This window comes from Muntiacus reevesi, chromosome 1 (assembly GCF_963930625.1).
Source record: "Muntiacus reevesi chromosome 1, mMunRee1.1, whole genome shotgun sequence".
In the NCBI taxonomy this organism is placed as follows: domain Eukaryota; kingdom Metazoa; phylum Chordata; class Mammalia; order Artiodactyla; family Cervidae; genus Muntiacus; species Muntiacus reevesi.
The window spans coordinates 257,024,454-257,041,125 of NC_089249.1; the positions used below are offsets into that span (position 1 = coordinate 257,024,454).

A 16,672-nucleotide genomic window follows, 5' to 3' on the forward strand; every position below is an offset into this window, starting at 1 on the left:
TGTTTATACCTTCTCTTGCCTTCAGCAGTCACCCCAGGGATGTGCAGATTTGCAGTCAATTATGTTGAAAGAGCCTGGGCTGAGTTGGCCTCATTCCCTTCAATTCCAGGCATCCACTCCAGGCTAGCTGAATCTCTGGAGTCCCTCTCATGTCCCCATACTGAGTCTAGTCTCAGCTCTGCCTTCTGAGAGAGGCAGTCTTCTCTAAACAGATCAACTGCTAAATAAATATTAAATTATATCTGGATTGTTCCTTTCAAATTTAAGTGGATCAGTTCTTCCCTTTGTTGGAATTCCCCAGCCCTGCTGCTATCAACCCACTGGTATCTTGCATCCTTGGCAATGGCAAGATTTTTCTCTAGGTGGGAGAATTAAAGGATTTCACATAGGAATAAGGCTTCGTATTCCCAGATCTTGGTAAAACGTGGATTTCTAAGAGCTTCTCTTCACCTTCCTGGGTACCTTTTCCTTAAGATTTTGGAACAAATCTTGGCACCTGCTCTCAAAGATCATTAGCTACCCATTAGTTGATGACATGCCCAAAAAGGGTTTGAAGTGTGTAAATATACAAATTCTCTTGCTTGCCAAGATGGCCAGGCAGGACAGTCAGAACCCTGGGATCCAAGGCTATTGTGGATGACCATGTAATTTCACCATTTACATGGTCTACACGATGGCACTCCTCAGTTGTGCAGTGTACAGCCTATGTAACTGTTCCTGGTGGCCACGCCCAGATCAGTCATTTCCAGCCATAAGCAGCCTGGTTTTTGTATTCTAGTGAATGCTACAAAAATTACCATTTCCTGTGTGTACTATGATGTAAAGGCGTTTAGGAAGCACTTCCCTAAATAACCTCAAGAGTATTTCTTCCTCTAAAGCACACACAAGCCCTGGCCACACCAGCCACATCCTCCATAGGACCTGAGCTAACATGCCCCGTGATGTCTTTCAAAGTAGGCACATTGTGTTTTCCTAGGTCCATGGAAGAAACCTCTTGTCCATTGACTATGACCGGAATATTCGGACAGAGAAGATCTATGATGATCACCGGAAGTTCACCCTGAGGATCATTTATGACCAAGTGGGCCGCCCCTTCCTCTGGCTCCCCAGCAGTGGCCTGGCGGCTGTGAACGTCTCCTATTTCTTCAATGGGCGCTTGGCTGGCCTTCAGCGTGGGGCCATGAGCGAGAGGACGGACATCGACAAGCAGGGCCGGATCGTGTCCCGCATGTTTGCCGACGGGAAGGTGTGGAGCTATTCCTACCTTGACAAGGTGGGTGGACATGCCGCCCTTGCTCAGCTGGGGCTGTCTCTCTCATTCACACTGCTCTTTTTAAGCTGACCTGATGCACTCTGCCATAAGACATTTTAACATCTTTACTTTGACTCTACCAGGGCTCCCTGCGTACTCCCACCCTCTGGGAGGGAGGAAATCCCAAGGAAAATGTTATTCATAGCCCAGCACTACCACCATCAACAGCAAAAAAAAAAAAAAAAAAAAAAACCTGCTAGACACTCAGTAATAGTGAAAAGAATGGATTGTCTGATTTTATTCCCCCAAAAAAGTGCTGTTGAAGCGGACAGAATCATGCCACTAGCAGCACGGTTCATCATTCCTTATGAATTGGAAATGCAGTGATTCATTTCTGCCATGCCTGGAATTAAGCCATCAGGGTAGGAACTCTGCCTAAAACTCCAGCACCCGGAGCAGCCCCCTCCTACTTGGCTTAGTTGGCTGAAGCAGTCAACAGATTCTTGCTACATAATTCCCTGTATCTCAAAGTGCCAGACTCAGGTTTCCGTGTCAGAAAAGGTCAGGTTGGAGCAGCTGTTAAAAAGAGGTCCCTTGTGGGAGGGGGGTCAAGACTTTTAAAGGCTGCCTTGGTCTTCTATCATTAGACAGGGGCTTGCTTAGCCTGGGCCTCTCACCTGGACTCACCTCCACACAAGCCCATTTCCATTTCTTCCTTTCTTGCCTCCTGATGACAGTGGTCACTTGCAGACAGAGCTGTTACCTCCTCTGTAAGGGGGGCTGCTATTTGGTCCCTTCTCAATACTGTTCCCATTAGGACAGAATATACTAGAATGGTCGATCAGGGAAGGCAAGAATCCCCCTGGCTTCAAGTTGGAGGCCATTTTTCCCCCCAAAGAATCAGTGATTCCAGGTTACTTAATCTTTCCAGTGGCTTCTAAATGAAGGATGTGCTTTGTGTTGCGACTTAGTCGGGGGTGCCCCCAAACATAGTATGTGCATCATACCTGTCCCGTGCCGGGCCAGCAGCAGTCATTTCTCACCAGTCTCAGGATTTCTTGTCATTGAGCCTGGAGGCAAACCCAGTGCATCTCATCTCAGTCCTTCAAACCCCTTACAACTCAGAGTATGGTCCAGGCAACACCAGCATCACCTGGGATATTCCCAAAGCAGATTCACAGGCCACCTCCCCACTGCCCTCTCACACTGAACTACATAATCAGAATCTGTGTTTTCACCAGATCCCTGGGTATTTTACATGTACATTAAAGTCTGGGGAGCATTCCTGTAGCTGCCATGATCCATAGAGTAGCATGCCCCATGACATCAATTCACCCCGAATCTCTGATGTAAATCTCCCCATCCTTCACAGCTTTTGAATTGCCATTTAGGGACATGGAATAAATTCCGTCCATTTGAGCACTGGGTCCTAAATGGCTAACTCACGTGTTCCCTTCCCCTTTCCTCCTCCAGTCCATGGTGCTCCTGCTCCAGAGTCAGCGTCAGTACATATTCGAGTACGACTCCTCCGAGCGCCTCCACGCCGTCACCATGCCCAGCGTCGCCCGGCACAGCATGTCCACCCACACCTCCATCGGCTACATCCGCAACACTTATAACCCGCCTGAAAGCAACGCTTCCGTCATCTTTGACTACAGTGACGATGGCCGCATCCTGAAGACATCCTTTTTGGGCACTGGACGCCAGGTATTCTACAAGTATGGGAAACTCTCCAAGCTGTCAGAGATTGTCTACGACAGCACTGCCATCACTTTCGGGTATGATGAGACCACCGGCGTCTTAAAAATGGTCAACCTCCAAAGTGGGGGCTTCTCCTGCACCATCAGGTACCGAAAGATCGGCCCACTCGTGGACAAGCAGATCTACAGGTTCTCCGAGGAAGGCATGGTCAACGCCAGGTTTGAATACACCTATCACGACAACAGCTTCCGGATCGCAAGCATCAAGCCCGTCATAAGTGAGACTCCCCTTCCCGTTGACCTCTACCGCTACGACGAGATTTCCGGCAAAGTGGAGCACTTTGGCAAGTTCGGGGTCATCTATTACGACATCAACCAGATCATCACCACGGCCGTGATGACCCTCAGCAAACACTTTGACACCCACGGGCGGATCAAGGAAGTCCAGTACGAGATGTTCCGGTCCCTCATGTACTGGATGACGGTGCAATATGATAGCATGGGCAGGGTGATCAAGAGGGAGCTGAAACTGGGGCCCTACGCCAACACCACCAAGTACACCTACGACTACGATGGGGACGGGCAGCTGCAGAGCGTGGCCGTCAACGACCGCCCCACCTGGCGCTACAGCTACGACCTCAACGGCAACCTCCACCTGCTGAACCCGGGGAACAGTGTGCGCCTCATGCCCCTGCGCTACGACCTCCGGGATCGGATAACCAGGCTCGGCGACGTGCAGTACAAAATCGACGACGATGGCTATCTGTGCCAGCGAGGGGCTGACATCTTTGAGTACAACTCCAAGGGCCTCCTAACGAGGGCTTATAACAAGGCCAGTGGCTGGAGCGTCCAATACCGCTATGATGGCGTGGGGCGGCGGGCTTCCTATAAGACCAACCTGGGCCACCACCTGCAGTATTTCTACTCCGACCTCCACAACCCAACTCGCATCACCCATGTCTACAATCACTCCAACTCGGAGATAACCTCGCTCTACTATGACCTCCAGGGGCACCTCTTTGCCATGGAGAGCAGCAGTGGAGAGGAGTACTATGTTGCCTCAGATAACACGGGGACTCCCCTGGCTGTGTTCAGCATCAATGGTCTTATGATCAAGCAGCTGCAGTACACCGCCTACGGGGAGATTTATTACGACTCCAACCCTGACTTCCAGATGGTCATTGGCTTCCATGGGGGGCTCTATGATCCCCTCACCAAGCTTGTCCACTTCACACAGCGTGATTATGACGTGCTGGCGGGACGATGGACCTCTCCAGACTACACCATGTGGAAAAATGTGGGCAGGGAGCCGGCCCCCTTCAACCTGTACATGTTCAAGAGCAACAACCCTCTCAGCAATGAGCTGGACTTGAAGAACTACGTGACAGGTAAGGACCTGGCCACCTCAGCTGGGCAGTGGCTCCCTGTGGGCTGGCTGTCCTAGTAAACTGTCAGGGACTTTGAAACAAGGTCTTGTGTCTCATGCTAGGAAAATCCTGGAGGGCTGTGTACACAGCCGGTATAGGATCGAGAGCTGTCAAGCCATCACAGCACAGAGCAGTCCTTGGCTCTATTTGAAGAAAAGTGTGAAAATGTTAGTCGCTCAGTCATGTCTGACTCTCTGGACTCCATGAACTCTAGCCTGCCAGGCTCCTCTATCCATGGAATTCTCCAGGCAAGAATACTGGAATAGGTTGCCATTCCCTTCTCCAGGGGATCTTCCCTGGAATTAAAAGTCCCATGCTCTACCAACTGAGCTAGCTGGGCAGCTCTCTTTGAAGAGGCCCTGGCCATTTTCAAGTCCATTCCATTGAAATAACTTTTATAAGAGCCCTCTCTAACCCAAAAGAGGAAAGCAACCTTATGAAGGAGGAAAGGATGAGACCCTGATCTCAGAAATACCTGGTTCAAATTCTCTCTTTTATTTATAAGTCAAAGTACCTTGGGCTGGTTGTCCAGTATCTCTGAGCTGTAGTATCCTTCTCTGCAAAAGTGCACTAACAAAATCATCTCACAGAGTGACTGTAAGAAGAAAATGAACTTATGTAGGTAAAGTTCAGTGCCTGGCACTTAGACAGAGGATGTTCACGAAAGGGTATCTGCTTGTGTTATTAACATCACCATTACTAGTGAAGCAATGAAAGAGCGTCGGTACTGAGATGACTATGACCCAGCTCCTGACCTTACAACCAGGCTAGTGAGAAACAAATACAAATAAGCAATGATAATGGAAAATGGGATTAAGTCTATGCTACCATATAGGTGTTTGTCCATTTATTCAACAAGCACTTATAAGGCACCAGCATACTTCATTCTGGAATTCAGTTCAGTCACTCAGTTATGTCCAACTCTTTGTGACCCCATGGACTGCAGCATGCCAGGCTTCCCTGTCCATCACCAACTCCTGGAGCTTACACAAACTCATGTCCATCGAGTCGGTGATGCCTGCTCGGGACACAATAATAAACAAGGCAGACACTTCTCTCAAAGAAGTGTGTGTGTAGTACATATGCAGATGACTTCAGATTTGAAAATTTTGGCATGGTACAGAAGGGCCCCACCTCAAACCAGGCTTAAAGAATGAAGGGGATCTTGGTGGTAGAAATAAGCTCAAGGCTGAAGAAAGACATGGGCAAAATTCAAAAAGGACAGGGGACTTCCCTGGTGGTCCAGTGGTTAAGACTCTGTGCTGCCACTGCAGGGGGCGTGGGTTCAATCCCTGATTGGGAAACTAAAATCCTGCATGCCACTCAGAACTCAGTCACAGAAAGAAAAAAAAGGTCAAAAGAACATAAGAAGCTTGGAGAGAGGTCTGGATAGACAGGCCAAGGAAGGCAAATAATCTGCTGCTTCAAGCTAAGTGAGAAATTGGTTAAATGAGGGTCCTTAACCATCCATCTATCTATTCACCTATTAACAGATATTTTCATCTAACATATAAGTACTAGAGATGCAATGGACAGCAAGATAAAGTCCCTTTTTTCAGGGAGATAAACAAGGAAATCTGGATAGATGGATGGATGAATGGAAGGGAAAAGATCAATATTCAGCAAAGAATCTGGAGCCATCTGACCTGTCCATGCATTGTAGAGGAAAAACAGTGAGGACTCCAATTCCAAGGCCCCCCAAGTTCCAAGGAACTCATAGCTCTTAGCCATGGGCCAGGGAAGCATCAAGCCCAAAGGGTCCCTACCCTCAGATAACCAAGGATCACTTATCCATCCCCAAGATAGGAAAGGAAGCAGCAGCTCTCTGGAGCACAGTGTGGCCCCCAGTGCCCCAGGCTGCAGAAATAGATGACCTAAAAGGTCAGCTTCTGGCCATGCTGTGCCTCACTGACAAGTTCCAGAACCTTTGAAGTTGAACCCAGCATCCCCCTACACCCGAAGCAGCTGGTACCTCAGGAGTACAGGAGTTACAGCCAAACTGGTTCTCTCCTGGTCTCCCCGCTGTGCATCATCGGGAGGCCCTGCCATGCTGCTCTGCCAGGACTTCCTCCCTTCCCCTGGGCTTAGGAGGGTTTGTGTCCACCCAGCTCACTGCAGTTTCTTATTTTTAATTCATTTACTTTAACTGGAGGATAATGACTTTACAACACTGTGGTGGTTTTTGCCATACATCAGTATGAATCGGTCATAGGTATATATGTGTCCCCTCCATCCTGAACCACCCCCCATCCTATCCTTCCAAGTTGTCACAGAGCACCAGTTTTGGGTCCGCTGCTTCATACATCAGACTCACACTGGTTATCTGTTTTACACGTGGTAACGTATATGTTTCAATGCTGTTCTCTCAAATCATCCCACCTTCTCCTTCTCCCACTGACCACACTGCGGTTTCTAATTAAAGGGCCTCTCAGGAAAACACACACACCCCTATGTGTATAGTTTCAGATAATGACAAGGGCTGTGAAGATAAAAGAAACAGCTAAGAGTTAGAGAAAAAAGGATCTCATTTCTTTGGGGTGCTCACAGAGGAAGGGGCGTTTGAGCTGAGGCCATTATGAAGTAGGGGAGGGAGAGGAAGAGTCTCCAGGTGAAGAAAACAATAGGAATGGGGCGGCAGCCCACGCCTATCTCAGGCATAGAAGACAACCTCCACCCCCAAGAATGCACTTCCCTGAGCCCTCTTGGCACTGGACACCTTGGGGACGGACCAGCCAGAAGCAAATAGAAAGTCCTCAGCGTGGGCCGAACAGACACCCTACAGCTACCGAGACCCAAACAAAATCATTTGCAAAGCACAGTCAACCTCACTGACCCCCTCAGCTACTCTCCTGATTGTCCCGAAAAGACAAAAAGAAATGAGCAGATTCTCAGTGCCTGGTGGTGGCCTAACTGGGAAGGAAATCTAAAAAAGAGAGGATATATGAATACATATGGCTGATTCTCTGTGCTGCACAGCGGAAACTAACAGACATTGTAAAGCAACTATACGCCAATAAAAATCACTTTAAAATTTTGTGTATTTTTAAATGATTATATTGGAGTATAATATACTCCAAATGTTTTTACTGGAGTATAATTTAAAATAAAAACATCAACTATACACCAGTAAAAATAGAAAAAAGAAATTAGCAGAGTTTTTTGAATAGCAAGATGACACTCCTCATTCCAGTGCTTCATGGAAACTCAATAAATGGGGATCAAAGCCAAGCTGAACAAAGTCCAACAAAATTGAATCCAGAAAACACTAGAAAGAGTCTAAAATAAAAGGTCCTATTAGAGAAGCTCCACACCTGGGACTAACGTCGGCAGTCAAAGCAGAGGAAGAGGGCCTGGGTGGAGAGCGCTGGACCAGGCACATGCCCACACCTGCTGCCTGCTGCCTGCTGCAGAGGAGATGACCTCCGAAGGATGCATCCCAGGAGAGAACATCAAATCATTTTCCGCTGTTCAAGTGTTGGCTCATCTGTAAACCCATCTTTGTGACTCTTAATTTGGATCTTAGGAGATGAACAGAGTGGTTGAACTTGCTGCTCACAATTTAAGAAGTAATTAACGTGTAGTCAGCAGGAATGCCACGAACAGAAATTCTCTCTCTCTCTCCCTCTCTTGTGCTCAAAAGACTCTTTTCTGTTTGGAAATACAGCTCTCTGAATGCAGCAGACACCTACTGAGGCTGGTGGAGACTGTTACCTCTACTGGCACAGAGGCGAGCAGCATAGACCCTCTGTTAGGAGCAAGTGAGTCACAATATGTAAAGAACCGAGGCCTGCACAAAGCCTGATCGATGGTAGGGGTGCATTTGTTCTTTATAAAAGCTCTAGACTAGGAGACAGGAAGTCTGTAGGTGAGGAGTGAAGTTATCCACTCTATGTAATTCCCTGGGGCTCCCAGGGGTCTGCAGCTCTACTGAAATAGATGCCAAACTCTGCCCTGAGGGGCATTGCTCTGGCAAATCTGAAACCTCAGAAATGTTACCCATGATGACTTGGGTTGGCTCCCCAACCTTCTCCCTTGGGGGTCTCTGGGCTCACATACCCCCAGGTTCATGCAAGTTTGAAGTCGGACCTCATGGAGGTTGGTTTCCCTGAGAGGAGGGGGCCCAGCCCCTCCTCACTCTGCCCTCAGCCCTGTCTGCACTTAGCACCTGAGCCGCCGTGCTGACTGTGTGTATTACAGAGAACGTGCTCCCGCGGCACTTGCTGGGAAGAATAAGGAGGGGGAGTGATGAGCTATTAGGAGGGCCCACATCACCAGCTCCTACCTCAAGGATTGATTGTTTAGGGAGGATCACCAGAGGACACCGATGACTTTGAAAGGAGGAGAGGTACCTGTATGATGCCATAAGTGCCTTCTGCATAACGGAGGGGACAAGAAACTTGAATAAACATTTCAGAAGGGGTTTAGACTTGGAAACCAAGCCACGTTAGAAACTTAAAAAGAAGAAAACACATGACATGAATGATTAGTGTTCATCGGAGCAGCCATTAAAATGTCTGGTCCCTTGCGACTTCCCTGGTGGTCCAGTGGTTAAGACTCTGCGTCCACTATAGGGGGCACATGTTCGGTCCCTGATCAGGGAACTAAGATCCCACATGCCGTATGGTGTGGCAAAAAAAAAAAAAAAAAAACGAAGAAGAAGAAATGTCTGGTCCCCAAAGCAGGGTGTTGTTAACTCATGTCCTGGAGAGCAGGGAGAGATGCCTGCAGGGAAGAGGTCTGGATGAGGAGAGTCTGCTCAGGCCAAAGACCTCTCTCTTGCCTTTCGTGGGACTCCATTCATATCCCTGGTGAAAGATGTGATGATTTTATACGTTGTACAGATGAGGTATTAAATAGCATGGCAACACAAATGGGGAAAGTTAGTTTCTTTCCATGCTCTTTTTATTCTCCCAAATCGGCAGAGGAGAAAGCCTCCCGTTGATGCTGGTGTGTATTTAACACCTCATTAACACTTCTAATCTCCCTTTTTAACGGAGAGAGCAGGTCTAAGACTCCCCCGGTAGCAGGTAACAAAATCATGCTCCAATTTAATTGCATTGCTTTGTTTTAATTTTACAGTTATTTTCTGTTTTGCAGCGAGTCTGCTTTCCCACTTATGGTAGTGACATAAAGTCTCTCCTTTTTTTAAATGGATTTCCTTAAGTAGACAAAGCAAAACAATTTTTTAATTAGATAGCAAATACCAGTAAGATAATACCTAGATATGGCAGAACAGTCCTGACAGGTGGTCATGACGGGTGAGCAGGAATGCCCAGTTTAGAAATTCCCACTGCACGGCACTCATCATCTATTAGTACTTTGCACAGAGGCGCTCTGTGGGTATATGACTGTTGCCGGACTAAAGCCAGGCTTCTCTCTGCTGGGATGCTGACACAGTTTTTAAGGCAATTTCAAACTTGTATTCTTAAATGACTTCTTTATTGATGTATAGTTGACTTACAATATTATATTAGCTTCAAGTGCACAACATAGTGATTCAATATTTTTATAGATTATGTACCAAAGTTATTACAGCGCTATCGACCATATTCCCTGAGTCGTACATTACATCCCTGTGACCTATTTATAACTGGTAGTTGTAGCTCTTAATCCCCTTCATCTATTTAGCTCATTCCCCCCACTCATCTCCACTCTGTCAACCACCTGTTTGTTCTCTGTATCTTTGACTCTATTTTTTTATATATTTGTTCATTTGTTTTGTTTCTTAGAGTCCACATTTAAGTAAAAACATATGGTATTTGTCTTTCGCTAACTTCTTTCACTAAGAATAGCCTCAAGGTCCATCTGTGTTGTCACATATGGCAAAATTCCATTCTTTTCTAGAGCTGGGTAATATTCCACTACAGATGTATATATACCACATTGTCTTCATTCATTCATCTGTCCATGGACACTTAGGTTCCGTGTCTTAGCTATTATATATAATGCTGCAATGAACATAGGGGTGCATATGTCTTTTCAAATTAGTGTTTTCTTTGGATAAATGCCCAGGAGTAGAATTGCCAGATCATATAGCAGTTGTATTTTTAATTTTTGAGGACCCTCCATACTGTATTCCATGGTGGCTACACCAATTCACATCCCCATCAACAGTGCGTAAGGGGTCCCTTTTCTCCACATCCTCACCAACACTTACTGTTTCTTGTCTTTTTGATGACTGATTCTGAGAGATGTGAGGTGCTGTTTCACTGTGGGTTTTATTTGCATCTCTCTTATGATTATTGATGTTAATGACTCTTAAATGAACTTCCTAGGTGGCACTCGTGGTAAAGAACCCACCTGCCAGTGCGGGAGACATAAGAGACTCCCATTCAGTCCCTGGGTTGGGAAGATCCCCTGGAGGAAGGCATGACTACCCACTCCAGTATTCTTGCCTGGACAATTCCATGAACAGAGGAGCCTGGTGGGCTACATAAGGTCACACAGAGTCAGACACGACCGAAGCAACTTAGCGTGTACACATGTATGAGATTATTGATGTTAATAAGTCTTAAATGGACTATCCTTAATAAGTATAGTTACCAAGTCATTCAATACCTAGTCTGAACCTAAGGCTGATGGATACACCACGGATCCCAGAATCTCTCTCATTAGAGGGTCTTCTAGGCCTATATGTTTAGGAGCAAAGTTGCATTAAGCCCCTCATACCAGCCCCATGGCAGGCGGTGGGTAGACCTTATTCAGCCCCTTCAGAAGCATCTTCTCGGGCAGGGACAGGTAGCTCCTCTGTCACACACAGTAGTCGGGGTGGCTTTTGCCCCACATGCTCACTGTTTGTTCATTCATCCACGCCATAAATCCTTACTGAGCACCTATTTTGTGCCAGCCCTGGGGAGACATCAGTGAATGAAATAGACTTTTAACTCCCTGTCCTGGTGGAGCTTACATTCTCAGTGAGGGAGACAGACAATAAACAATGAATGCAATAAATAACCATATGAGACACATGTTAAAGTGTGGTTACAGTCTTGGCGATGGGGGATGCATGAGGAAGAGGACTAGGGATTGTTGGGTGATACCAAGGGAACATGCAGAGTTGGGCACAATAACGGACAGAAGCAGCAAGGATCTAATAGAAGCAGAAGAGATTTAGAAGTGGCAAGAATTCACAGGACTGTACAAAAAAAAGCTCTTAATGACCTGGATAATCATGATGGCATTGTCACTCATCTAGAACCAGACATCCTGGAGTGTGAAGTCAAGTGGGCCTTAGGAAGCATTACTATGAACAAAGCTAGAGGAGGTGATGGAATTCCAGCTGAGCTATTTCAAATCCTAAAAGACGATGCTGTTAAAGTGCTGCACTCAATATACCAGCAAATTTGGAAAACTCAGGAGTGGCCACAGGACTGGAAAAGGTCAGCTTTCATTCCAATCCCAAATAAAGACAATGCCAAAGAATGTTCAAATTACCATACAATTGCACTCATTTCACATGCTAACAAAATTATGCTCAAAATCCTTCAAGCTAGGCTTCAGCAGTACATGAACTGAGAACTTCCAGATGTACAAGCTGGGTTTAGAAAAGGCAGAGGAATCAGAGATCAAATTGCAAACATCTCTTGGATTATAGAAAAAGCAAGGGAATTCCAGAAAAACATCTACTTCTGCATCATTGACTATGCTAAAGCCTTTGACTGTCTCACAACAAACTGGAAAATTCTTAGACAAATGGGAGTACCAGATCACCTTACCTGTCTCCTGAGAAACCTGTTTGCAGGACAAGAAGCAACATTTAGAGCTGGACATGGAACAACAGACTGGTTCAAAATTGGCAAAAGAGTATGTCAAGGCTGTATATTGTCACTCTACTTATTTAACTTATATGCAGAGGACAATATGAAATGCTGGGCTTGATGAAGCTGGAATCAAGATTGCCAGGAGAAATATCAACAACGTCAGATATGCAGATGATACCACTTTAGTGGCAGAAAGTGAAGAGGAACTAAAGAGCCTCCTGATGAAGGTGAAAGAGGAAAGTGAAAAAGCTATCTTAAAACTCAACATTCAAAAAATGAAGATCATGGCTTCCGGTCCCATCACTTAATGGCAAATAGATGGGGGGAAATGTGGAAACAGTAACAGATTTCATTTTCATTTTCTTGGGCTCCAAAATCACTGTAGTCATGAAATTAAAAGATGTTTGCTTCTTGGAAAACAACTATGACAAACCTAGATAGTATATTAAAAAGCAGAGACATCACTTTGCTGACAAAGGTCCATCTATTCAAAGCTATGGTTTTCCCAATAGTCATGTACAGATGTGAGAGTTGGATCATAAAGAAGGCTGAGCACTGAAGAATTAATGCTTTCAAACTGTGGTACTGGAAAAGACTATTGATAGTCCCTTGGACAGCAAGGAGATCAAGGAAGTCAATCCTAAAGGACATCGACCCTAAATATTCATTGGAAGGACTAATGCTGAAGCTGAAGCTCCAATACTTTGGCCACATGATGTTAAGAGCCAAGTCATTGGAAAAGACCCTGATGCTGGGAAAGATTGAAGGCAAGAGGAGAAGGGGACAACAGAGGATGAGATGGTTAGATGGCATCATCAACTCAATGGACCTGTCTTTGAGCAAGCTCTAAGAGATGGTGAAGGACAGGGAAGCCTGGAGCGCTGCAGTTCATGGGGTCGCAGAGTTGGACACAACTTGGCAACTAAATAACTACTGTATATAAAACGGGCTTCCTGGTGGCTCAGATGGTAAAGCGTCTGCCTGCAATGTGGGAGACCCAGGTTCTATCCCTGGGTCTGGAAGATCCCCTGGAGAAGGAAATGGCAACCCACTCCAGTATGCTTGCCTGGAAGTTTCCATGGATGGAGGAGCCTGGTGGGCTACAGTTCACGGGGTCGCAAAGAATCAGCCACGACTGAGTGACTTCACTTTAATTTATAAAATAGGTAATCAACAGGGACCAACTGTATAGCACAGGGAACTCTACTCAATATTCTGTGATACCCTACATAGGAAAATAAAATGAAGAAGGATGAATATGTGCACGTGGATAACTGAATCAGTTAGCTATACACCTGAAACAACACTGTAAATCAGCTATATTCCAGTATAAAATAAAAACTAAAGTAAAAGAATATGTATGTATGCATGTACATAACTTGAATCACTTTGCTATACCTGAAACTAATGCAACACTGTAAATCACTATACTTCATTTTTTTAAATGTTATCCTAAAATAATAATAAAACCCTGACAGTAAATGAAAAAATATATAAATTTGTACATGGATATTCATAACAGCATTATCCATAATAGTTTAAAAAAAAAGTGTAAACTACCCAAATATCCATTAACTGATGAATGAATAAACAAAATGGGATATATCCAAACAATAGAATATTCATCCATAAATAATAATAATATGCTGATACATGCTACAACGTGGATGAACCTTGAAAATGAAGTGCTAGTCGAAAGAAGCCAGACATGAAAGATGACATGGTCTTTGATTTCATTTATATGAAATATCCAGAAAAGGCAAATCCATGGAGACTAGAAAGCAGTGGTGGTTGTCAGGGACTGAGGGGAAAGAAGAATGCAGAATGACTACCAATGGTGATGCAGTTTTTGAGGGGATGATGAACATGTTTTGGAATTCAACAGAAATGATGATTGTACATTATGAATGTAATTGGAAGCCACTGACTTATGCACTTTAAAATGATGAGTTTTATGTTACATGAGATTTACCTCAATTTAAAAAAAAATAGAGGATTTATGGATGGACTAGACATAGAGAGTGAGAAAAAGAAAGAGGTCCAGGATGGTAACTGAAAGAATGGAGTTACCATAATCAGGCCACTGTGACAGATGTGGAGAGGAGGACAAGGAGCTGAGGTCTGGACAGAAGCTGGGCATTGAGGGAGAGATCCTAGAGGGAGACATAAACTGTGGAGCTGGCATCAGCATGTAAGTGGTACTGAGGTGCAAACAGAACATGTCCTGGGGCTTCCCTGGTGGCTCAGTGGTAAGGAATCTGGTTCAAACCCTGGTCCAGGAAGCTCCCACATGCTGTGGAGCAACCAAGCCCACACACCACAGCTCCGGAGCCTGTGCCGCAGAGCCTGGGAGCCGTGCGCCTGAGAGCCCGCGCTCCGCAACAGGAGAAGCCGCTGCCATGAGGAGCCCGGCACTGCAGCTAGAGAGTAGCTCCCACTCGCCACAACTAGAGAAAAGCCCAAGCAGAAGACCCAGTCCAGCCAAAGCTAAATACATTATTTAAAAACAAGCACGCCCTTATATGAATCCTTTTGTATATAATCAAATCAAATAAGGGACAAGTGTTTCTCTTGGGCATTCTCCTACCCATTAAGGCACCATGTGAAAATGACGAGGTGCATTTTTGCTAACTCTGAGTATATTTAGGGTGATCTGGCTTAGAATATAGATTGGGCTAGGGATACAATGTATGACATGATAAATATAGCTAAAACTGATCTATGTTTTCCATCCTGGAGTTTCTATCATAAGAGAAAAAAATGTTTTTCTCTTATTTTGTGTCTCTTTGAGACAATAGGTATTCACTAAATGTACTAATCATTTCATGATGTAAGTTAAATCATGCTGCATAAAATTATACGGTTCTGTATGTCAATATTATCTCAAACTTGGAAGGAAAAACAGTGGTATTGAGGGCCCTGAGACTGGATCAGATCACCATGTCTTGGAAGGATAGATAGAGTGGAGAAGAAGTTCACAGGCTGAGTCTAGGACATCCCAGCATTCAGAGCATTCAGATGAGGAGGAACCAAAGAGGGACAAGACGTGGCCAGAGAGGTGGGAGAGGGACAAGACAGTGTGTTGTCCACCAGGCTAAGACAGAGAGAGATGCAGGAGCATTCAGCTTGCCAAAGACTTCTCATAGGTCAAAGTAAGATGAGGACCACAGTCAGCATCGGACTTACCAACATGGAGGTCATGTATGACCTTGACAAGTGTTTTAATGCATCTTTGGGAGCAAAGCCTGATTCATAGGAGACAAATGGGAGTTCCTGTGTCTAGAGAATTATTTTGAGTTTGAGAAGTTCTTATAAACGGGGTGAGACATGTATGGCGGCTAAAGGGAGAAGGACAGACAAGAGAGGAATTTCAAAGGTGCATATTTAGTGGCATGTTTGTATGTTGATGGGGTGACCTGTTACACCAGTGGAGGGTTTTTTCCAGCAGCTCGTCTGGAGTAACAGAAGGAAAGTGAGAATATGGGTACTAAGGCTGGTAGGCTGGTAAATATGATGAGCGTTTATGGAAATTCCCCCCGACCTCATCAGTTTTCTCAGAATAGGAATTAAAGGTCAGCAGCTAGAGTGAGGAAGGTGTGGGATGTTTTAGGAGAGATGAGAAGTAGCAAATCACCCAGGAGAACGGGAGAAGGACTGAATGGGAAAAGGGGATAGGGTCAGGTTACCAGGCATCATGAAGGCACAGTTGGGGCTCATGGTCAGGAGTTTAACACCAGTCAGTGTGGCTTCCTTCATTTCTGCTGCCACACTCAGCTGCAGCAGGGACACACAGGAGCGTCCATGATTTCACCAAGCAAGTGAAGTGAGAAAGAGGCAAAGGATCTGAGGATATACCAAGGGAATGATTCTAATGACTGACCGTGGAATGCATGCTAGGTAAGAAGAGAAGAAAGACGAAGAAGCTGAGGGATGGGGAAAGTAGTTTAGGTTGGGTTGACGGTCCTAGGGAAGGGAGACGTTCTGGGAGTATGGGGGGGTGAGGTTACAAAAAAGAGTAAACTACAGAGAGTCCAGGTGGTGGTCAGAGGGCGATGTCTATGAAATTGAGGTAGAATTACTGATGATCACAGCTCCAAAGGATGAGCAGGAGAGTTAGTAAGCAGAGGATAACCAGAAAGCTAAGAGGCCAGGATGCTGGAAGGCTTGACTGCTTGTATAAGGAAATCAAGAGGAAGGAATTCAGGAATAGAGTTGGAGCATGACAATGGCGCCAACCCAACCCTGGGCCTTAGCAGGAAAGGGCAATTGTATTCTGAGCACACAAGAGTTCTCTCTTGACCTCTCTTTGAAGAGTAGACGCCTGAGGAAAGGGTCTCAGGAGCCAGGTGACTCTGCATTGCACACACTTATTGCATACACTCACTCTGCATTGCATACCCCCTTTCATAATGAGCCAGGCTCAGGGCAGCAGCTCCTGCCTGGAGGTCCTGCACAGTGTTAATCATCATATCTACACGCTTCCGATCATTGTATCTCTAGCTTCTAAGCACACTGACTGGCCCATCAATACTG

General features: G+C 45.6%; 1 protein-coding gene and 1 long non-coding RNA gene across 3 annotated transcripts in view; one reads left to right on the forward strand and one right to left on the reverse strand.

Annotated features, from left to right (window-relative positions):
• The window catches only part of TENM2 (teneurin transmembrane protein 2), a 1,359,342-nt gene that overhangs the window by 1,338,269 nt on the left and 4,401 nt on the right, over positions 1 to 16,672 (forward strand). The window contains exons 30-31 of the mRNA XM_065919048.1: positions 977 to 1,273; positions 2,726 to 4,340. Of these exons, the coding sequence (XP_065775120.1) occupies positions 977 to 1,273; positions 2,726 to 4,340 (1,912 nt within the window). The remainder of the gene's footprint in view (positions 1 to 976; positions 1,274 to 2,725; positions 4,341 to 16,672) is intronic.
• LOC136156355 (uncharacterized) overlaps positions 1 to 16,672 on the reverse strand; it is a 63,390-nt gene that overhangs the window by 27,547 nt on the left and 19,171 nt on the right. The window lies entirely within an intron of this gene.